Source organism: Carassius gibelio, chromosome A7 (genome assembly GCF_023724105.1).
Source record: "Carassius gibelio isolate Cgi1373 ecotype wild population from Czech Republic chromosome A7, carGib1.2-hapl.c, whole genome shotgun sequence".
NCBI classification, from domain to species: domain Eukaryota; kingdom Metazoa; phylum Chordata; class Actinopteri; order Cypriniformes; family Cyprinidae; genus Carassius; species Carassius gibelio.
Genome location: NC_068377.1, coordinates 7,446,073 through 7,466,670, shown reverse-complemented (window position 1 = coordinate 7,466,670; position 20,598 = coordinate 7,446,073). Strand labels below are relative to the sequence as shown.

General features: G+C 38.0%; 1 protein-coding gene across 4 annotated transcripts in view; it reads right to left on the bottom strand.

Annotated features, from left to right (window-relative positions):
• LOC128016540 (anoctamin-1-like) overlaps positions 1 to 15,752 on the bottom strand; it is a 53,174-nt gene extending 37,422 nt beyond the window's left edge. Inside the window, exons 1-4 of one of the 4 annotated variants that reach the window (XM_052601111.1) lie at positions 15,603 to 15,752; positions 15,259 to 15,516; positions 3,767 to 3,933; positions 1,228 to 1,545 (exon numbers count right to left, since the gene is read on the bottom strand). In XM_052601111.1, the coding sequence (XP_052457071.1) occupies positions 1,228 to 1,545; positions 3,767 to 3,868 (420 nt within the window). In that variant the 5' untranslated portion in view covers positions 3,869 to 3,933; positions 15,259 to 15,516; positions 15,603 to 15,752. The other 3 variants (XM_052601110.1, XM_052601109.1, XM_052601108.1) reach the window with 3 other exon arrangements.
• Positions 15,753 to 20,598: the final 4,846 nt, after the last annotated feature.

The window sequence follows — 20,598 nt, the reverse complement described above, 5'->3', positions numbered from 1 at the left end:
AGTTACCTTGTATTACCAGAACTTTCTAAGATAAATACACTGTAAGTACATTATAAGTACAAGTACGTACACGTACTGTAAAATAAAGTGCAACCGAGCAAGCAATACGCATTTTATACAATGGGAGGTTTATTTGAAAGCATAAGTAAAATATTTAAGTCGTTTTGGAAAAAATCATATGCTAAATGAATGAATGCAAATTTAACGTATTTTAAAATTAGCAATTTTAATGATAATTTACCGGATTAAATGTGTGAAATCAACTAATTTCTCCAAGTTTCTCCCAAAATATACCCATGAGTCCAAAAAAAGGCTTCAGACCAAGGTTCACACCAAGGTAGATAATGATAAAGATATAGTTGAAAAAAATTAATTGCAGTATTGTGGAATAATTCCCATCCTCTAAGTAAAATAATTAAAGGACATGGGTTTAGGTTGGACATGTGCATAAGACATCACATGTCCATTGGCTGGTCCAGCCTATTAATAAAAGCTTTTTTTAATGCCATTTAAACATAAGAGACAACATTTATGGCATAGCTAATGTCAGATTTGATGTCCAATTACGTCATTTAAATGTGAGTGCGGTAAGCAGCTTTTAAATTTAGGATTTCCCCATTGAAGTACGTAGGACAAATAAATGCCCGGAGGCATTGCAAAAAAAAAAAAAGAGAGAAAAAAAACGTTAAATTAAATTACAATTTTCCATCCATCCGTCCTTCCTTATTTATTTTAATTTTAGGCAAGGCAAGTTTATTTATATAGCACATTTCGTACACAATGGTAATGCAAAGTGCTTTACATAAAAGAAAGTAAAATAATCATGAAGAAAAATAATAACAAAATTAAAACAATTAATTTTAAAACTTTTAAAATGGATTAAAACATTTACTTTAAAATTTAAAAACAGTTAGAAAATGATAAAAAAAAAAAAACTGTGAAAATAGTTGATTTGTAAACTGAACATGAAGTTCAACCATTTGCTTTAATGACAGCAGCACTTCACAAGTTGGTGTCAAACCTCATGATCATATTGTATGATGTGAGAATAAGCCAAAGAGCATTTTAAGCTTCAGTGGAAGCAGGAACATCTGACATTTAACAAACTGAAGGAGTTCATATTGTTAATGTCACAAATTTGCTTGTGAAATTCACCTATAAATAGAGCATAATCTCAAAAATAAATCGTATTTATTTTATATAAATGTAAAACACAATGGGACTCACCCCTTCTTCTCTCTCCATCTCAAGGCCCATCTCACGCAGGTTCTCTTCAAACTCCTCCCTGCGGAGGCGCTGGTCGTCCTCATGGTAATCCAGCCTCTGTTTCTGGGCTGCGAGTTCGGGGTCCTCATGTGCAGGTGGGCTGCTCTGTTCATGTCTGAATTTGCAGCACAAGAAGGACTTGGCTGACTGTTTGCGAGTGCTCTGGGGCTTCTGGACATGGTAGGTGAGGACATAATCTATCCGCCTTAAGCCATCCTGAAAGTACGGCCACAGCTTTGGGTCCTTTGGTCTCTCATTTCCCTGCTGAGCTTTCCGAAGCTGAGAAAAAAAATAAAAAATAAAATTATAGTATTATAATTTATGCATTTGTATGTTTTTTTTTTCTTTAAGAGACTAATTTGCATTAGTAGATTATTATATGATTTAAAGTAAATATCTTTTGACATTCTATTTAAAATAGATGAAGAGATTATAAAAAAAAGTATATGGACTAAATCTAAAAATGACTTTACAATAACAAAATCATGATGCTATCTCTGACCTTCAACCTCAAACCTTATGAACCAAAAATAAATACACTAGTATTATTAAGTAATCTTTACATCCATTACAAAATCAGACATAAGCCTGCCTGTTTAATCAGAGTATGACTTCCAGCAAACTTCACAAACTTCTTACATTTTATAAAGGGTGTGGCAGATTTCTGGCCCTTTAAAGGTGTATTTATGTATTTAGGCTGATTTTCCAGTAAACACAGTGCTTTCAATGTTGCTCTGTTGGTTTGAGTGCTGTGAGTTTGGGGTGATGTTAGTTTAAACAGGGACACAACATTGGGTAAGAGAGCTACTACCCACCAAATAAATCCTAGTTAACAAATTACAGCTAATTTCTATGGGGGAAAAGATCTTATCCATGTTGAAACCTATTCGTGCATTTACACTGCTGATCAATTTTGGGGTTAGAATCTTTTAAAGAAATTATTTCATTTTAATCCGCAAAGATAAAAGTGATATCAAAGGGATAGTTCACACAAAAATGAAAATTATGTCATTAATGACTCACCCTCATGTCGTTCCAAACCCGTAAGACCCCTGTTTATCTTCAGATACAGTTTAAGATATTGTAGATTTAGTCCGAGAGCGTTTGGTCTCTCCATTGAAGCTGTGTGTATGGTCTACTGTCCATGTCCAGAAAGGTAAGAAAAACATCATCAAAAGAAGTCCATATGACATCAGAGGGTCAGATAGAATTTGTTGAAGCATCGAAAATACATTTTGGTCCAAAAATAGCAAAAATTACGACTTTATTCAGCATTGTCTTCTCTTCCGTGTCTGTTGAGAGAGAGAGACTGGTTCAAGGAGATCCGGGTTACATCGAATGATTCATTTGCGAACCGGATATCACTAAACTGCAGTGTTTTGAACTCTCTCTCTCAACAGACACGGAAGAGAAGACAATGCTGAATAAAGTCATAGTTTTTGCTATTTTTGGACCAAAATGTATTTTCGATGCTTCAAAAAATTCCAATGGACCCTCTGATGTCACATGGACTACTTTGATGATGTTTTTCTTACCTTTCTGGACCTGGACAGTAGACCGTACACACAGCTTCAATGGAGGGACAGAAAGCTCACTCGGACTAAATCTAAAATATCTTAAACTGTGTCCCGAAGATAAAAGCTCTCACGGGTTTGGAACGACATGAGGGTGAGTTATTAATGACATCATTTTCATTTTTGGGTGAACTATCCCTTCAAAGACTTTTGCACGGTTTACAAAAGAAAAGAAAATGTAAAAAAAAAAAAAAAAAAGAGCGGAGGAAGATATCAAAATCTGACTCAAATGCAAAATTAAGTTTACTGCTTGACAAGAGTTTTTTTTTTTGGACGATTTTTCATTTTAATCCTGAATGTGCGGTTACCCTTATATAAGGATGTGTAACACCACTCAAAAACTACCAAATCTACGAACGCCAAACACATAGTTGAATAAATTTGTATTAAGTCATTTCAGAGGATATTTCAAAGTGATCAACCTGTCCTGCAGATTAGCAAAGCCTTTCAAATATTCCTTAGTATGCAAAGTAGTTTTGCACACATAAAGAGTACGCACACTCGGCAGATCTTAAAGTTTATTGAACCATCTGGAGTACGAAAAAGAAGGCAATGTGTTCTAGTCAAGAAATTTTTGGTAAGCTTTAGCTTTTCATGAAAATATATTTGCTTGTTTTATAAATTATCCTCAATAATATTAGTTTACAAGATTATTTCCCTTGCACAAAGTAGAATTACAATGCAAATGTGTCTATTTATGTAATTTAACCTCTAGCTAGCTTTAATATAATATAATCAGCTGTTCCTAACAAAAGTGTAAACTGAAGCATTCAAATGTCCACATATTTGTCCATAGTTTGCCTTGCAAATTGTGCAGTACTAGAAAGACAGGAAAACAGTTGAGGAACCGGTAATATGTCTTTATCCCTGAAATGAAATAAACAAAATGAGTGTAGAGGTATGTTTTCTCTGTTGTTGTGACTTACAGCAGCCTGGGGGTATAGCAAATCTTTAGTGCCTTTAGAATTGTCTTCATCAGTCCCCTTCACATCCAATGGGAGGGTTTCATACTTCTCATTTCTCCACATGCCGTCTTGTCCTCCTGGGCCTGATGGCTGCTCCTCTGTGCTGTAGAAACCCAAGAGTTTCTCACCTGTTGAAGAGCAAACACAAAATTTATAAATGCAAATATTATGGCTTTGCAATAGGAACCTTAAGTGCAATGCTAAATTAATCTCAATAGAATTTCACGTAACTAGCTGGTATAAAGTTTTTAAAAGAGAAAAATCAAGTTTGAATGGAAATTTAAAATAAATCATCAAGAGCAACAGACAGCCCAACAGTTCACATTTAATAAATAAACGAAAGTGTAATTAAAGCAAAAAATATTTAATACAAATATATTTTAAAACAGAAGTGGTCACAGTCAGTATTCTAAATTTGTGTTTTTATTATTAGTGAACAAGAATTTGTGCAAAATCTTGATTAATTCTTTGTTTGACAATTTATTTATTTATTTTTACAAATGTTTACATTTGATTTTCACTAAGGGCTCAGATTTTCTAACATACTATATTTAATACCATAACAACTTATGTTGCTTTTTATAGATCACAGCTCTGGAGTAAAAACAGAGAGGGCAGCAAGGGGTCAATATATTGATAAAAATAATGCCTCTCAACCTAATTACAGAGCAGCTGAGAGAAAATGCAATTCACTCAAGACACGCATTAGAAATTCATCACCTTGACTAAAGCCTAATAAATAAATTATTATTACTTTTTATGGTGTGGTAATATGACAATGGTACTGTATAGTGATTAGTGAATTTCAAATTATCTCAAATAAAGCAGAAACTATGTCCTATAGAACACATGCCTAAATTTTTCTCCCTAGAATACATATGTAGGTCACTATAGGATACAAATGTGTGTGTGTGTGTGTGTGTGTGTGTGCTTAACCTCGGACTGCTCCAGGGGGGCTGTCACTGCAATAATGTCAGCCAGCCTTTTTTTTTTTTTTTTTTTTTGTACTCAGTATAAATTACACGATAAACAACAAATAAATAACCCAAGAAAAAAAAATTATATATATATATAATTTTGACAGACATGGAAACCATAGGGATTAATACAAACATCCTTTAATAATAAAATAGCATATTATATGTGAAAATAATTAGTTTACATGATCCCAGATACATTCATGTTATATTGTTATATAAAATTTGCTGCAATAAGTAAAGAATTTTAGAGCAATTTTCTTAAATTGAAAAATTTAGTTTGAAAATAGATTTTGTTGCATTAGATTTCTGTTCATGTTGGAAAATCTTTGTCTTCATCATAGGATGATCAAGCTGATTTTTGGAACATGAATGCTGGTTTATAACTGGTCCAAGGTGGTTTACCATATTTAACCAGCTTGGTCAAAGTCTGCCGAATCAATCTCAACTGCTAGTCCATCTGATCCATCACCTAGATCAGTGTAGACAAGCTAATAAACTAAACTGAACAGCAATGTTCCACCCAGAAACCATACAAAACCAGCGGCGATCAGAAAAGGAGCCAAGGCTACAACTAATGTACGACATGCTTTCTGCTGGTAAATTTCAGTCAAAACATTACCCGTTTCTTTATAGAGGTATATAATATATACTCATCTGCTTGTTGATACTAGTTAATGAAGCTTGATTACATTCACCATAATGATGTCAGACAAAAGAAAGCATTATTCAGGATGGCAAACACCCTTGTGGCAGTCATTAATTAGTTACATTTGATTGTCTCATGGTATTTCAAAGCCAATAAATCATGAAACTTACTTCTCACACTGCTGCAAATATGGAAAATATTACAGGTTTTTATACATGATTCCCACATTCTACTATAAAAATCCTTGTAGATGATGTAGTAACATTCTCCCTTAAACCATTTCTTTTTGGAAAGCAATGCCTCCATACATCCCAAATGGGAAAATCCCCTCTGATAGTTTAGGCTGACATAACCCCGTCCCCTCAGACCAACATCTCTCTCCTCAGGTGAAGATGATGTTGTGATGGATTTTCCTCATGTGCTCAGTGTGTATGTGTGTGTGCGCGCACGCGCCTAAGGGCAATACGTGACTGCACTAAACCCACAGAAAACTGTTGCTCGCCTAATAACACAAGCCTCTTTATCCATTCATCACATCTTACTTTACTATTAGTATTATTTTATTAATAATAGCACCAGTAAACAGGTTATTGCTTAACTGCATTATTTATAACATACCTGGATGTAACAATCTGGACATTATAAACGTGTTCAAAATAAATACGTTTTCTAAGTGATGGATTCTTTTTGTCTACGGAGCGATCCATTATTTGTCGATCTTTAGTATTCATGGTTACAAAAATAAACGCGCAATCAGGATTCTGGATACAGAAAAAAAAAAGAGAAACTCACCCGAGCCATCAGCCTCCTCATCTTTCCTCGCAGTATTTACATCATCTTCACCCTTCATTTGCGCAAAGGTTCGTTGGATCTAGTTTCCAGGTGGATATAGGCTAGTGGAAGTTGTGTGTCGTGTAGGCGGTGTGTGTGTGTGCGTGTGTGTGTGTGTGACGTCCCTGCGCGATCGTTTGTGGAGTATTTACATGAAGTCTCGAGCAGAGGACTGGATTCGTGCCAGTGCATTTTTATCTCATTCACCAACCACACACACATACATCACAACAAGACACACGAGCTTTTCCTCACGTCAGATGCGCTTTATTTGGGCAGTTCATGAAGCAACACCAGTTGAACGCGGGATTATCTCATTTTGATAAATGATGCTTTGAACTCATAGGATTTACAGCCTGTTAAAATATTGTGATACAGGGATGCATGCTAGGGGTGCACGATTCACTCGTTTTCTCGATGCATCGATTACAAACCCTGACGATTCATATGCATCGATCTTGAAACATGATTTTTGAATCGTGAATCGCCGATCTTGGACAGTATAATCCATTCAAAACGCTAAGAATCGAATGAATCGCGATTTCTGTACCGATTCAATGCTTTCAAAATATATAGTACACATTAAATTACCACACACACACACACACACATTAATAAAGGCTGGAAATGATGGAGTTTATTATTATTTTTTTTTTGGTGTTCCATTGCATTTCATTTTAATTGTTGTTGAACTAAATATACATGTTTGACCTGTGCCATTGCATTTTTTTCCATTCTCTCCCTTTAACCATTCTTCTGTAGCCTATTGTCTGTCAGAAAAAGAATTACTTCTACTTTAATTCTGGAGTACAATTTAAAGTTGTACTTGTTCACTTTTACTCAAGTATGATTTTGACCAGATACAGTACTTTCACTTGAGTAAAATCTTTGAGTACTTTTTACACATCTGTATTGCATGGATGGAGCAGAAATGGAAGTGTCTAAATCATATGCACAGTTCCATTGAATGATAAATGTGTTTAAACAATGCTTATGAACCGAATGTAAGAAGCAAACTGTTAAAATAATCTCAGCATTAATGACGACCTTGAAATAAGTGCGCAAGGTTTATCTGATAATCAGATGCATGAAAGTAGTGTTGGTAGCTTTAGCAAACAGACATCTGGCGAGTTTTCTCTCAGAATCATCATTACTGAAGGAGAGGAAAAGTTAAATAGCTACTATAGCATTTTATTTTGTGAAAATTAGATAAAGAAGTTCACACTGAAAAAGAAGTGATCTCACTCTCATAGACGTGTCAGGCTTTATCTGCAGCATAACTAAATAAAAAGCAGAATGAACTGATGAAACGCTAAGAAAAAAAAAAATTATGAATGATAGTGCTAATTGACATCCATTACAGTACAGAAGCAATAAAGTATATATTCTACCTTATTCTTTGCAGAAAATGAAAATAATTGCTAATTAAATGTAGCCTAGTATATAAAACAATCATAAAATTGCCATTAGAAAAAAAAAAAAAAAAAGATAAAAGATTGATTATTGTCCAGCAGTGTATTTAATTTCTTACAGCTAATTAAAAGTAATAAAAAAAGAAGAGAATTCCTTTGCAAAATAAAAAAAATAAAAATAAATTCTATTTAAATAAATACAATTAAAAATTATAATAATTATGATAATACATAAGCTACATACATAAAATTATTGTATTTGACATTTCTGTCACTTCTGTAATGATGGCTATGCCGCTGGTGTGACAAAATGTTAGCCTATAGATAATACACTTGAAGCTCTTTTTTTTTTTTTATCTTGGCTTACATACATTTTTACATATGCAATGTCATGTCATAGCATCATTAAACTAGCATCTAACAATGGACAAGTGTTTTTTTTTTGCCCCCTGACTAAACATTTAAAGAATTTAGGGGAACATTTAAATAATCCTGTTAATGCACTTAAAGAATGCAGAATCGAATCGTTATAATCAAATCAAATTTAATTCGTAAAATTTAATTAAAATTTGAATTGTTCTAAATTTGCAAAAATCGTTCTTGAATCGTATCGAAAACCTATGAATCGTGAATTGAATCGCTGCCTTCCCAAAGATTCACAGCCCTAATGCATGCATATTGGTGTCGGTGATACGGGCTATTATCGGATAACTGTGCTAGTTGTCACACTTTTTACTCCAAAGCGAATTTTATTAGGTTTAACCATTTTACATTTTAAACATTTATGAAACACAGAAAAATTAATGAAACTGCAAAAAAAAAAAAAAAAACGAATTACTTGTCCAAATTGTGTGGATATGAGTCTGGTCTCTGTGCTCATGGATAACTTTCCTTCCAGAAGGGGGGCAGAAGGGCTATGAGAAGATCCCTCCAGTGGACGAAGCTGTGGCCGCACACCTGTGCCAGCCTGCTGCCATTGGATGGAAGTCTTAGGTGACCCTTCTTTCCAAACCATGCCAGATGACTTTGGCTCTTGACTTGCCTCAGCCGGCCAGGCTGCTTCAACACTGCACTCCATGGCGGAGCTTCAAGTGTACCAGGCCAAGCTCCTCCGCACCATGGACGAGGTGGGGCACAACCGGCCACATTTAATGAGTTGTGCAGTGCTACAGACCTGGCCCTGCACGATATTAAGGCCACTGCCCAGGCTATTGGGCGTTTCGATGGTCAGCTTGGTAGTTGTGGAACGCCACCTCTGGCTGAATCTGACAGAGATCAAGGATGCGGATAAAACAGTCGTCCTTGACTCGCCTGTCTCTCCCGCTGGTCTCTTCAGCCCCGATGGGGATGGGTTCGCTGAGCACTTCACCGCTGCACAAATGTCAGCCTACACGGAAGTCAGCCTGATGCCCTGGTCAGGAAGAGGGGGAGGCGAAGTCTGGACAGCATGGTCCTATCCTCTGTGACAGGCGAGGATGTGCATGTCCTTCGTTCAAAGGCAAAATTTATGCTGGCGTAAAAAGGGCCATAGAAGTGGTCCCCCCAGAGCAGAGCGAGTCAGGCTTCTAAAGCCAGTACTTTCTCGTCCCCAAAAAGGATGGCGGTCTCAGACCCATCCTCAATTTGAGGCATCTGAACAGGGCCCTGATGAAGTGCTCATGATCACTTTGAAGCAGATCCTCACGCAAATACGCCCAGGGGACTGGTTCTTTTCCCTGGATTTGAAAGATGCTTACTTTCACATCTAGGTAGCGCCCCATCACAGGCGCTTCTTGAGATTCGATTTTGAAGGAGTGGCATATCAATACATGATCCTTTGGTTCGGGCTGTCCCTGGCCCCCCGAACTTTTATAAAGTGCTTAGATGCGGTTCTCCCCCCTTTGAGACAGAGGAGAGTGTGCTTACAGAATTATCTCGATGACTGGCTCGCTTTGGCCCAGTCAGAGGCGGAGCTGGTGGCTCACATATCCCTCCTCCTCAACCATCTAAAGTGATTGGGGCTCAGGAACAATTTTTCCAAGAGCTCGTTGTCCCACAACCAATGTATCACATTCCTGGGGACAAATATAGACTCGACCCATATGAGGGCTGTAGTCTAGCCAAAGCGCGCTCTGGCCATTTGGCAACTTGCGGAAACCTTTACACCTGGAACGGCTCTGCCGCTCAAGAGGTTTCAAAAGATGCTAAGTCTAAATGAGCTCAGCATCGCCAGCTCTGCAGCTGGGCCTGCTCTACATGTGGCCACTACAGTTTTGGCCAAAACCTCAAGTCCCACCCCATGCCTGGTGGCATGGTCGCCACATGATCAAGATGAGCCAGGTGTGCAGTGCAGTCCAGACCCCATGGACGAAGCCCAGCTGGTACGAGCAGGGGCCAGCTGTGGGGATAGTTGGCAGGTGGAAAGTCATCTTCACGTATGCTTCCAAGATAGGCTGGGTGGACCTGTGCGAAGGCCATGTGACCTTTGGCATCTGGACGAGTACAGAAAGTAAGCTCCATATCAACCACCTGGAAATGCTGGCTGTATTCAAGCTCCCTACACTTTGTTACCATTCCTGACAGGGAACCATTTTCTAGTCCAGTCGGACAACATGACAGTGGTGTCCTTCATAAATCACCAAGGCGGGCTCTCCTCAAAACCACTATTCACTCTAGTGAAAAGCATCCTAGAGTGGGCCCAGCACCACCTGCTCTCGCTAAAGGGCAGCACATGTGCAGGCTGTTCTGAATACTGGGGTGGACATGTTGTCCCGGGCAACCTCCCCTCGGAAGAGTGGAGGCTCCATACCTAAAATGTTCAAAGGATTTGGGATATCTTTGGGAGGGCAGAAGTCGACCTCTTCGCCTCCGAAGACAATTCTCATTTCCCAATCTATTTTTCAAAAGTCAGGGATGCGCTGGCCCACGACTGGCCCAGTCTCCTCCTCTATGCTTTCCCCCTGATCGTTGTGAACCCCTAAGTCAGACAAATCAGTGAGGATGCCCACAATGTCCTCCTGTTAGCCCCTCTTTGGAGGAGCCAATCATGGCTCTCGGACCTGTCGCAGCTGTTGCTAGCAGAGCTATGGCCGATCCCCTTGAGATGGGACCTCTTCTCTCAAGTGAACGGAACGATATGGCACCCCAGATTAGAGCTGTGGGCTCTCCATGTATGGCCTCTCAACGGGAGTTGGTGGACCTCTCAGAGAACATCATTAATATCATATTACAGGCTGGAGCTCCATGTACAAGGCACCTCTATAGCCTTAAATGGTTGGTTTTCACCACCTGTTGTACACCCAGGGGTGAAGATCTGTTCACTTGGGACATATCCCAGATATTGTCCTTCCTCCAAGACTTACTGAATAGGGGCCATACTCAATCTACCCTTAAAGTCTATGTTGTGGTTATCGCACCCTGTCATGCTCCTTTAGCCGGGCTGTCTGTGGGTAAAAACAACCTGATTGTTCATTTTCTGAAGGGGTCCAGAAGGCTGAACCCTCCTCACCCATTCACGATCTCCACATGGGACCCATCCATGGTTCTTAGTGGCCTCAAAGAGCCGCCCTTCAAACCGCTTCAGACTGCCGACTTATGTTCTCTGGCGCTAGCATCGGTTAAGCGAGTAGGACTTTCAGACCTACAGGCACTCTCTGTGAGTTTCTCCTGTCTTGAGTTCGGGCTTGGCGACTCCAAGGTCATCCTGAAGCCAAGGCATGGGTATGTCCTGAAGGTTCTCTTCACTCCGTACAGAGACCAGATTGTTGTTTTCTCCGCACTTCCTTCTCAGGATGATCAGGAGTTGAACTTACTCTCTGCCCTGTCAGGGCTTTAAGAGTCTACATTGACTGTTATGCCTCTTTTTGACAGTTGGAACAGCTCTTTGTGTGTTTCGGAGGCCACACCAAAGGTCATTCGGTCGCGAAGCCAAGGCTATCCAGATAGATGTGAGAGATCTTGCTTACTCATCCTCCGGGCTCCATTGTCCGATAGGAGTTAAAGCACACTTCACAAGGGGGATGGCCTCCTCATGGGTGTGGTCTAGTGGCGTGTCTATTGCAGAAATCTGTGCAGCAGCCGGCTGGCCCTCACTTCCACATTTGTCAGGTTCTACAACCTGGAAATTCCTGCTCTACAAAATACAGGTCCTCTCAGCATAAGTCCACCATCATGGTCGGTTTTTGCTTGTTGTCCAGCCTGTGTCTGGGTCCCTGGGGTTAGCTTTGTCCCCTACACGTTCTCAGGCCCCTTGGTGCCTGAACTGTAGGAGGTCAACAAGATGACTAGTGTAATTACATCCCTGATTGGTCTGGGGTTCAGACGGGCTCGATCACCATAGGCACGCACTGCCATTGGTTAGTTTCTATCAAACTCCACAAACCAATGGTCGTGCAGTTTCACTGCGCGTTTGAAAAAGAAATGTGATTCGTGATTCAGAAATCTGAGAAAAATGACTTTTCCCCATTGAGACTCAGCCTAACGGCTTACGACGCAGTACTTGTTCTGTATCTAAGGGAACCGAGGTTATGTTATGAACCAAGTACGTTATTCAATAGTTACCTAACCTACCTGGAGTTATTATAGAGAAGTTATTCTCTCTCTCTCTCTATCTCCTCCTATGTATCTGATTTTGCTAGCCATTATTATCTCTTAAGTTGTGGCTTGGTTTCAGATGTCTTCAGTCAGTGTGGGAAAATCTAGGTTTCATCTTTTGTGACAAGTTTTTATAGACTACGATGCTAATTGTTGGCATCAGTGTAAAGCGGACTAAATTAACAAGGGTGGTTAGGTTAATATAAAAGGATGCAATTCTATGCCTGAGGATATTTAAAAAAATTTAATATATAGTGTTAACCGTAACCTCTCAAATTTGGGACAATATACTACCAGTAGTCTCTTCCTCTCTTATCTCACTCATACACTCTCTCTCTTTCAGTCTGTCTTTCTGTTTGCTCCGTATCTCTTAAAACATGCTAAAAGAGAGGCACCAAAATGTACTTGGACACTGAAGCCACCCTTAAATCTATGAATGTCACTGCACTAGATAACAAAATATCAAGCAAAGTGGGAGCAGCAAAAAATTGACTTTCTTAGAACTAATACTAAGAAAAGTCAAAAAGTATCCAAAACTTATTTCTGTACAAATAGATAAGTGAACTGAATAAATGTGCAACTCTAAATATATAAATTTGCATAAAGGAAACTACAAAGAATGGTCTTCAGGTTAACATTAGCTTAGTTGACTTTAAGATCTGTGGTACAAAATACCTTTAACTCTGTAAAATGCGACATAGGAAATAATAATCAGAAACATACTTTTTTTTTTTTAAATGGAAGAGTATTTAAAGCATTTAGACAAAATCTAAAAAGGTTTGCAAATATGTATTTTGTTGAGTATCAGGCTGCATACATAGTCATACACCAGCATTTATCTGAGCCATACTGTATTTGCTATTACTTTTCAGCTAAACTGATCCCAAGGACATTTTTAGTGAATGAAGCCAGTTTCCTTCAAGTTCCTATAACAGTTAAAACAGGTGTAGTTCATCACATTATTTATATACATATATACAAGTTCCCAATTCCTTTTTTTGTAGTTTTAACGAGGATATATACATATATAATAATAGCTTAAACCCAAAAAACTATTTGTTAAATATATGCTTGTGCGATTCATCTTAATAAAAAAAATGCCACTTGTTGTGTTTTGTTTGTAATGCAGGGACATTCATATAATTGATGCAGCTTGAAGTGCTTAATAATTGTATTTTTATGAAAACACACACACACACAAAATGTATTAGATATATTTTTACCTGCTGGATGCATTATCCCAAAGCTGACTTTATCAGTGTCTCTCTTCCGTCTTCCCTGCTTACTTAAGACTTCCTTTACTCAGCATACAGCCATTATACCGTATCTATGTAAGTGAGTTAAAGTTGGACTGCAACAGAAGCCCCTTAACATGAGTGGGCTGTCTCAGGCCCTGATGGGAGAGTCTCAGAGATCCCCCCCCCCCCCCCCCAACACACACACCAAAAATTGTTCCCTTAAATGTAATGAAGCTGGCTGGACTTTTAAATAGATAATTTATCCCAAAAATGAGAATTCTGTAATATCTTCACATTAACATTTTTGCATTTTGCAAACACTTATCCAAAGAGACTTACTCACTTACTAACAGGGGGTCCAGTTGAAATACCACTTTTCCCGAAAATGTGATTTCAGTCGTGCCCCCTCAGATATTTGAGCCAAGTGGATTTTTAATGCAGCTCCCAAAAGAAAAAAAGAGAGAGAATTGTTTAAAAAAAAAAAAAAAAAAAAAAAAAACAGGTGTGATAAGAACATTTAGTGTGGCACATCATCTGCTACATCATCAGCTGCTAAATTCAAACCTGCATTGTATGGAATGCCAAACCTGAAAAAAAAGTAAAACATCAAACAAGTAATCCCCCCCACCCCCATATACAACAATATATTCTTGCTTCAGGATATATTCATACATAGATACATACACACACACCTCAAATAGGGGCACTTAAAAAAAAAAAAAAAAAAAACCTTTACTATTTTGATAATGCTTTCTACATCCTGTCTAAAGATCATGCCTTTTTAGTATTATGTGATACTGAGCCAAGGATAACAAAAGAGAACAACATAATGATATTGAAAGTATTCAGTACACAGATGTTAATCACAGTACCATTACATACAAATACAGTACTCGCAATTGACCCGGTATGTCAAATATTATGTAGAAAATTTAACTTTAGAGTTCATAGCACTGGAGCTGGTGATGAAAATTTCAATTTTTATTGGAGTTTACTGTATAATAATATTTTTATTTTTTATTAATTGCATTAATACACATACTATATGTACTGTCGGGGAAGTCGTGGCTTAGTGGTTAGAGAGTTTGACTCCTAACCTTAAGGTTGTGGGTTCGAGTCTCGGGCTGACAATACCACAACTGAGGTGCCCTTGAGCAAGGCACTGAACCACCAACTGCTCCCCGGGCACCGCAGCACAAATGGCTACCCCCTGCTCTGGGTGTGTGTTCACAGTGTGTGTGTGTTCACTGCTGTGAGTGTGTGTGTGTGTGTGTGTGCACTTTGGATGGATTAAATGCAGAGCACGAATTCTGATTATGGATCACCATACTTGGCTTTATGTCACGTCACTGCTTTAATATTATTGATAAATCAAAATGAATGCACTTATTTAAAATACAACAAAATCATAATTATGTAAAATGTAGTTTAAGTAATACTTAATTTAGACATTATCATAAATTGCAATTTTTTAATGCACTTAAATATATTAAGACCTATTGTCATTAAAGTGTACTCGCTTTAAATACACCTATTGGCCTTTAATTTAAATTATATTATATTATCTGCAAGTGCATTTTTTGAAAAGTATACTTTTATGATCTGAAGTACAATTAAGCACACTTCTTTTTCACAAGGGCATGCTCGCACATTTCCTCTTTATGCTGATAGACATCTCTATTGTTACGAGACTTTTTGCCAGATTGTTGTGCTTAGGTGCCAGTCTCTTGGCTACTCAGTTCCATCAATTGTGTTATCTAGTTGAGTGACTTACCTGGATTTATGCCCAGTCTCCCAGTTATTCACCGCCAGCAGTTCGTTCTCCTCCGGATGCTGTCCCCCGGCCCGTACAGCCTGAAAGGTTCGCACGCCTGAACTTTCAAGTCAAGTCAACCCCTATGTTCCAGTTCTTCTGTTTTAATGTGGAGTTCTATGACTGCTGGATATGGCCGGTTAACAGCAGACTGCCTTAGTTTATTTTTTGTGTACAATAAATCCTTTGTTTGTCTTGTCTTGCCTTTGCCTCTGGGTCCTTTAGTTGTGACAAAAATGTTATGGTGCTTTATAATGTGTTTGTGCCTTTCGTGGAGCTTAACAAACACAGAATAGTATACTCACAATATTGGATTTGGATCTGTCTCGTCTGATCCAGCAGAAAATGGAGTGATACCAATACTGAATATCAGCTCGGCGCACATCTATTATAGATCAACTAATGCAATGGCTCCCAATCCTGGTCTTGGAGAACCCCACAACACTGCACATTTTAGATGTCCAGGGCTATTCAAATCTTGCCCTGGAGCGCCAATGTGGTACAGAGTTTGGCTCCAACCCTGATCAAAGTCACCTGGCTGTGATTTTCTAATGATCCCAAAAACATTGATTAACATGCTCAGGTGTGTTTGACTAGGGTTGGAGCCAAACTCTGATTTCTTTTAATGTCTAAGTTATCCTGAAGACCTTAATTAGTTGCTTCAGGTGTGTTGGATTTGGATTGGAGCTTAACTTTGCAGGACAGTCGATCTCCAGGAGTAGGATTGGGTACCCCTCAAATGTGTGTGTCAGATAAGAGAGACACCAAAAGCGTGCAGTGTTGGGGGTTCTCCAGGACCAGGATGGGGAACCACTAAATACAATCTATAAAGGTGCATGCATTTACTTGGTATTTACTATGTATTTAAAAGTCGAGAGATATTTCACAATGCAATTTCAGCTGAGGTTGACCTTAATTGGTATGTGTATAGAGCATCGCTGCATCATCATCTGTCCCTGACTCAACCTCATGTCGTTCCAAACTTGAATGACTTGTATCAACTGTCATAATTTTCTATTACTCCATAGCTCTTAAATTTTCACATTTTCAATCTGTCCTGCCAGTTTATGTTTGAAGTCAGTTTAAATATCTTCTTAAAAAAAAAAAAAACTGAGATTTGGAATCTAATTGTTCTTTTGCAGTCCTTAATGTTCCATTCCATTTCTAGGAAGGGTTGTTTTCTAATTAGTCAGAAACCAGGAAAGGTTTAAATTATAAGTGTTAATGTCATTATACAGTATGCATCAACAAAAATCTATTTCAGTCCACCCAGCCTCCGTAAACCGTGGGCCACTGAGTTTTAAAATGCAAAATGTTTAAATGTCACTCTCATTGACAGCTTGATGATACTGGATTTGCACTATAACAAAGCTAAAGAAAACATGAAGTTGTTTTTGTGTCCACAAGTGATACTATATTTAGACTTTTAATCCTGTTCTCACAGTAAATGACAAACATTTGTGGTCAGAATCTCTGTAGCATGATGCAGTGTTAGATAAAGCCGGGAAGCTGATGTCTGAAGTATATTTTAGGAAAAAAAATCTTTCCACTGGGAATTCAGCAGAAACAGGGTCGCTAAGCCCCACCACCATTTCCCGTCTGTCAGAAACTTTGTCCTGACCTTTGAACCCAGGCCCTCCGTGGCAGTGCTTGCATACCCCTCGACAGTCTAACCCCATGTTTATTTCCGCCCTTTACAACAAGGAGACTGGAACATTTGGGTTAGCTTCTGTGAGCCTAGAATAACTTGAGAACTAAATATATCTTTTGTGTTCATTTTTATCCAAAATGTAAATAGTCATGTTTGCCCATTTAAAAATTTCTACAACAGTGCTAAGGTGTTCTAGGTGATTGCTTACCGTTCCCAGTCAAAAGAGGCCACCCAGTCTCTGTGACCTTGTTTATAACTGGAATTAATTGCATGATGCTAAATTCAAGTATAAATGGGGTCTAAAACTTTTGTAGCTTGTCCACTTTCAGCCACTTCCAGAGGTGGTGAGAAACACAGTTGCAGGACTGATTTCTTTTTAAGTGTGGACACTCATGTGTTCAATTGTGCTTAAATGGCCACAAACGTCTGCCTACTCACAGCCCATGAGCGTTATGGGACATGTTTTGAGAAAGCACACCAAAACAAACCGTCCCATCTTCACTAAATATCACTGTTACCTCACATACCTATTGTTTCAATATGTTTAATCTCCTGCTAGCTCATTCATATTCATGCAAAGTACTTGGCACTCCTCTGAAAGAGATGTACTGTAGAGTGTCATGAGATAAGAAGGAAGGGTCTAGACAAAATCCTACAATAAGTTGTCACAGAGAACCCATTCAAAATGCTTTTCGGCAATGCATTTTGACTGAACACGCATAAATATATACAAAAAATTACCCTTGTGGGATTTTTTTTTTGCTTGATTTATTTATAAATCACGAGTCCTATTCACCAGAAAAGCCAAAAAAATTAATAATAATAATTGGTAGAATGAGTCACATTAATAGCGATGCCTGCCTTGGCAAGCACCACCGGAAATGTTTCCTTAAGGTATCAAATTAGATTTCAGTGGAAAGTCTGCTGGTGAAGATTAAATGTTTCATTTGTATACATTGTGTGACTTTGATATGAAGACAATGGCTATGAGTGTAAATGTGAACTCATCAATGTTTATAGTTCTCCAGTAACTAATGAAAGGAATAATATTGGCCAAGTAATGGCCCGAGATTTGGGAGGTGATTTTTTTTTTGTCACGCAGTTGGGTTTGGTCAACAGACTCATTGTTAAATCATGAATGTCCTGCAAAACAATTCCACATAAAGGCTCAAACATACCAAAGAACATGTGGCATTAAAAGCTTATTTTGGTGTCACTTATGTTTCCTGCATCTGGGCTAAAATGCTGAGCTTGAACACACTGCAACGACTACATTCAACAACAAACTAGTACATGAGTTCTGCCCCCATGTGAGAGGAAACAACTCCACATACCAGGTGGCAGTAGTCTGTTTTTATTGCTCAAAAAGGGAAACCTAGGACTATGCTTGTGTACCCTTTTCACACCAACTCGCTCATCATAGATGAGTTCATAATATAGCTTCTTCAAAAATGTCTTATAAGTTGCAAGTAGAACTGGCATTGTCGGGCTTGACCTTGTAGAAGTAGAAGAAAGTGTGTCCACTTGACTTCCCCATTTGCTTGTTTTCTTCTGTTTCATTTTCTTCTCATCCACTGGTTTGGTAAACTGAACAAAAGTCAGATCTTTGTCACTGATGGGCTCCATCACTGATTTAACATGCCACCAATTGGGGTCTGACTAGTGCCAACAGTGTAGAACATGCTGCAAATTCTGGGCCAGTAATTGCTTAAGACAGTCCAACAATGGCTGACGACCGGTCGCTTAAGAAGCCAGGGCTACTGTAATTTCTTGTATCAGACTGCTGAGACAACTATTAAATCTTGTGTCTCGGATATAGACTGAAAAAGATTGTCACGTCAACTCCAATGACTTTTTTTTTTTAATAGCGCTTTAAACAAAAAAGATTGCGTCAAAGCAACTGAACAACATTAATTAGGAAAAGAGTGTGTCAATAATGCAAAATGACAGTTAAAGGCAGTTCATCATTTAATTCCGTGATGTCATCATCTCAGTTCAGTTTAACTAGTATATGTGCAATCATTTGCAATCAAGTCAACGATTTTGCTGTAAATGAAGTGACCCCAACTAAGCAAGCCAGAGGCGACGGCGGCAAGGAACCAAAACTCCATCGGTGACAGAACGGAGAAAAAATAAACATAAAAAAACCTCGCTGGTGTGTTTGTCTTTTTGTCATGCCAGTTTTTTGTACATTGTAATGGATTGTTTTTTTGGTTTTTGTTTTTCTAAGTGGAATATATAGGTACATTTATGAATTGATTTAAACTCAGATTCAGTGATGTGACTGATCAGAATGAATTATTCCAGAGGGAATGCTAATATAATAATAATAATAATAATAATAATAATAATAATTGTATAGCGTTTTTGTACTGTAAAATAGGTGTAGGATTTACTTTGACATTCACTGACAGTTTTCAAGATTTTTTTGCTTTTATAAATGTATTTTTATTAAAATTATTTTAGAGTACAGTTTGAATTGTAATATTTACCCAGGTAATAAATCTTGCAAAATTCCCTTAAGATAGAAGGAAAACCAAAAATGTTTATATTTTTGTAAAAGGTATTAAATCCTTTGATCATTATACATATAACATCTCATATTGTGTACTGAGAATGTGATCACAGAAACTGACAACCACTAATAAATAATGGAATATAAACATTGGGATAGTGGAAATACACTTTCCATGGGAAATTTGTCCTTTACTGTCCTTACCCCAATCTGAAACCGTTCCATTAACAAGTTCCCACACACTGACCACTTCCTCTTATCCCCCATATTTCCTGTCACAATTTTCAGCTTAAATTGAAACAGGCTGGTGGATCAGCTTGCAATCTATCCCAAACAGTCAAAGTGAAAGCTTGTCACGCAGCCTAGTTGTTCTTAGGATGGTCTGAATATTTTCTCACAGGCTCAATCAAGTAAAGTAAACTGAAGGTCATTTGGAGACTGCAGATCATTTGAAGATGAAGGGTCTACACTAAGAACAAAGCGAAACATCCTTTCCATTAACTGTCCACAACTTTCCCTCCCACAAATCTCAAGGACCGAGACGGCCAAAAGCATCATTTCTAACCCGGTTTGGCTCCAGGCAGTGTGTAAGTGTGTGTGATTGTTGCAGTTATGGTTATCACAATGCTGAGGACTGGCCGCCATGGGACTATAAGTTTGGAATTTTTGGAGGGAGAGCTTGTACATCCTGTGTGTGCTGGGGAGTATGTTTTTCTCCTAGAGGGGTCACGGAAAAAAAAATTAAAATATTGGGCATCAGTAATCTTACTGCACTCATTTTCAATGTATTTTTTATTTTTTATTTTCAAGTTTTTATCCTGTATAATTTATTTTTCGCAGCCAATAAATAATAATTTTAAAAACATGTTTAAATGTAATGTTTAAATAGCCAAAGGGATTTTTTTAGAATTGAAAACCCAGTATTTAGCTAACAAAATAATAACAATAATGATAATTAAAAGATGTAAAAGATGGTTAAAAATAGGATGTAAATACTGAATAACTTATATTTGAGATATTATATTGCTAATTACTCAATAGGCCACTTACACACTAGAGTTTTAGACGTGACAGCCACATTTAAATCAAGGTGATCACCTTTCTGAAATTAAAATAGATATTAATGAAGATATTT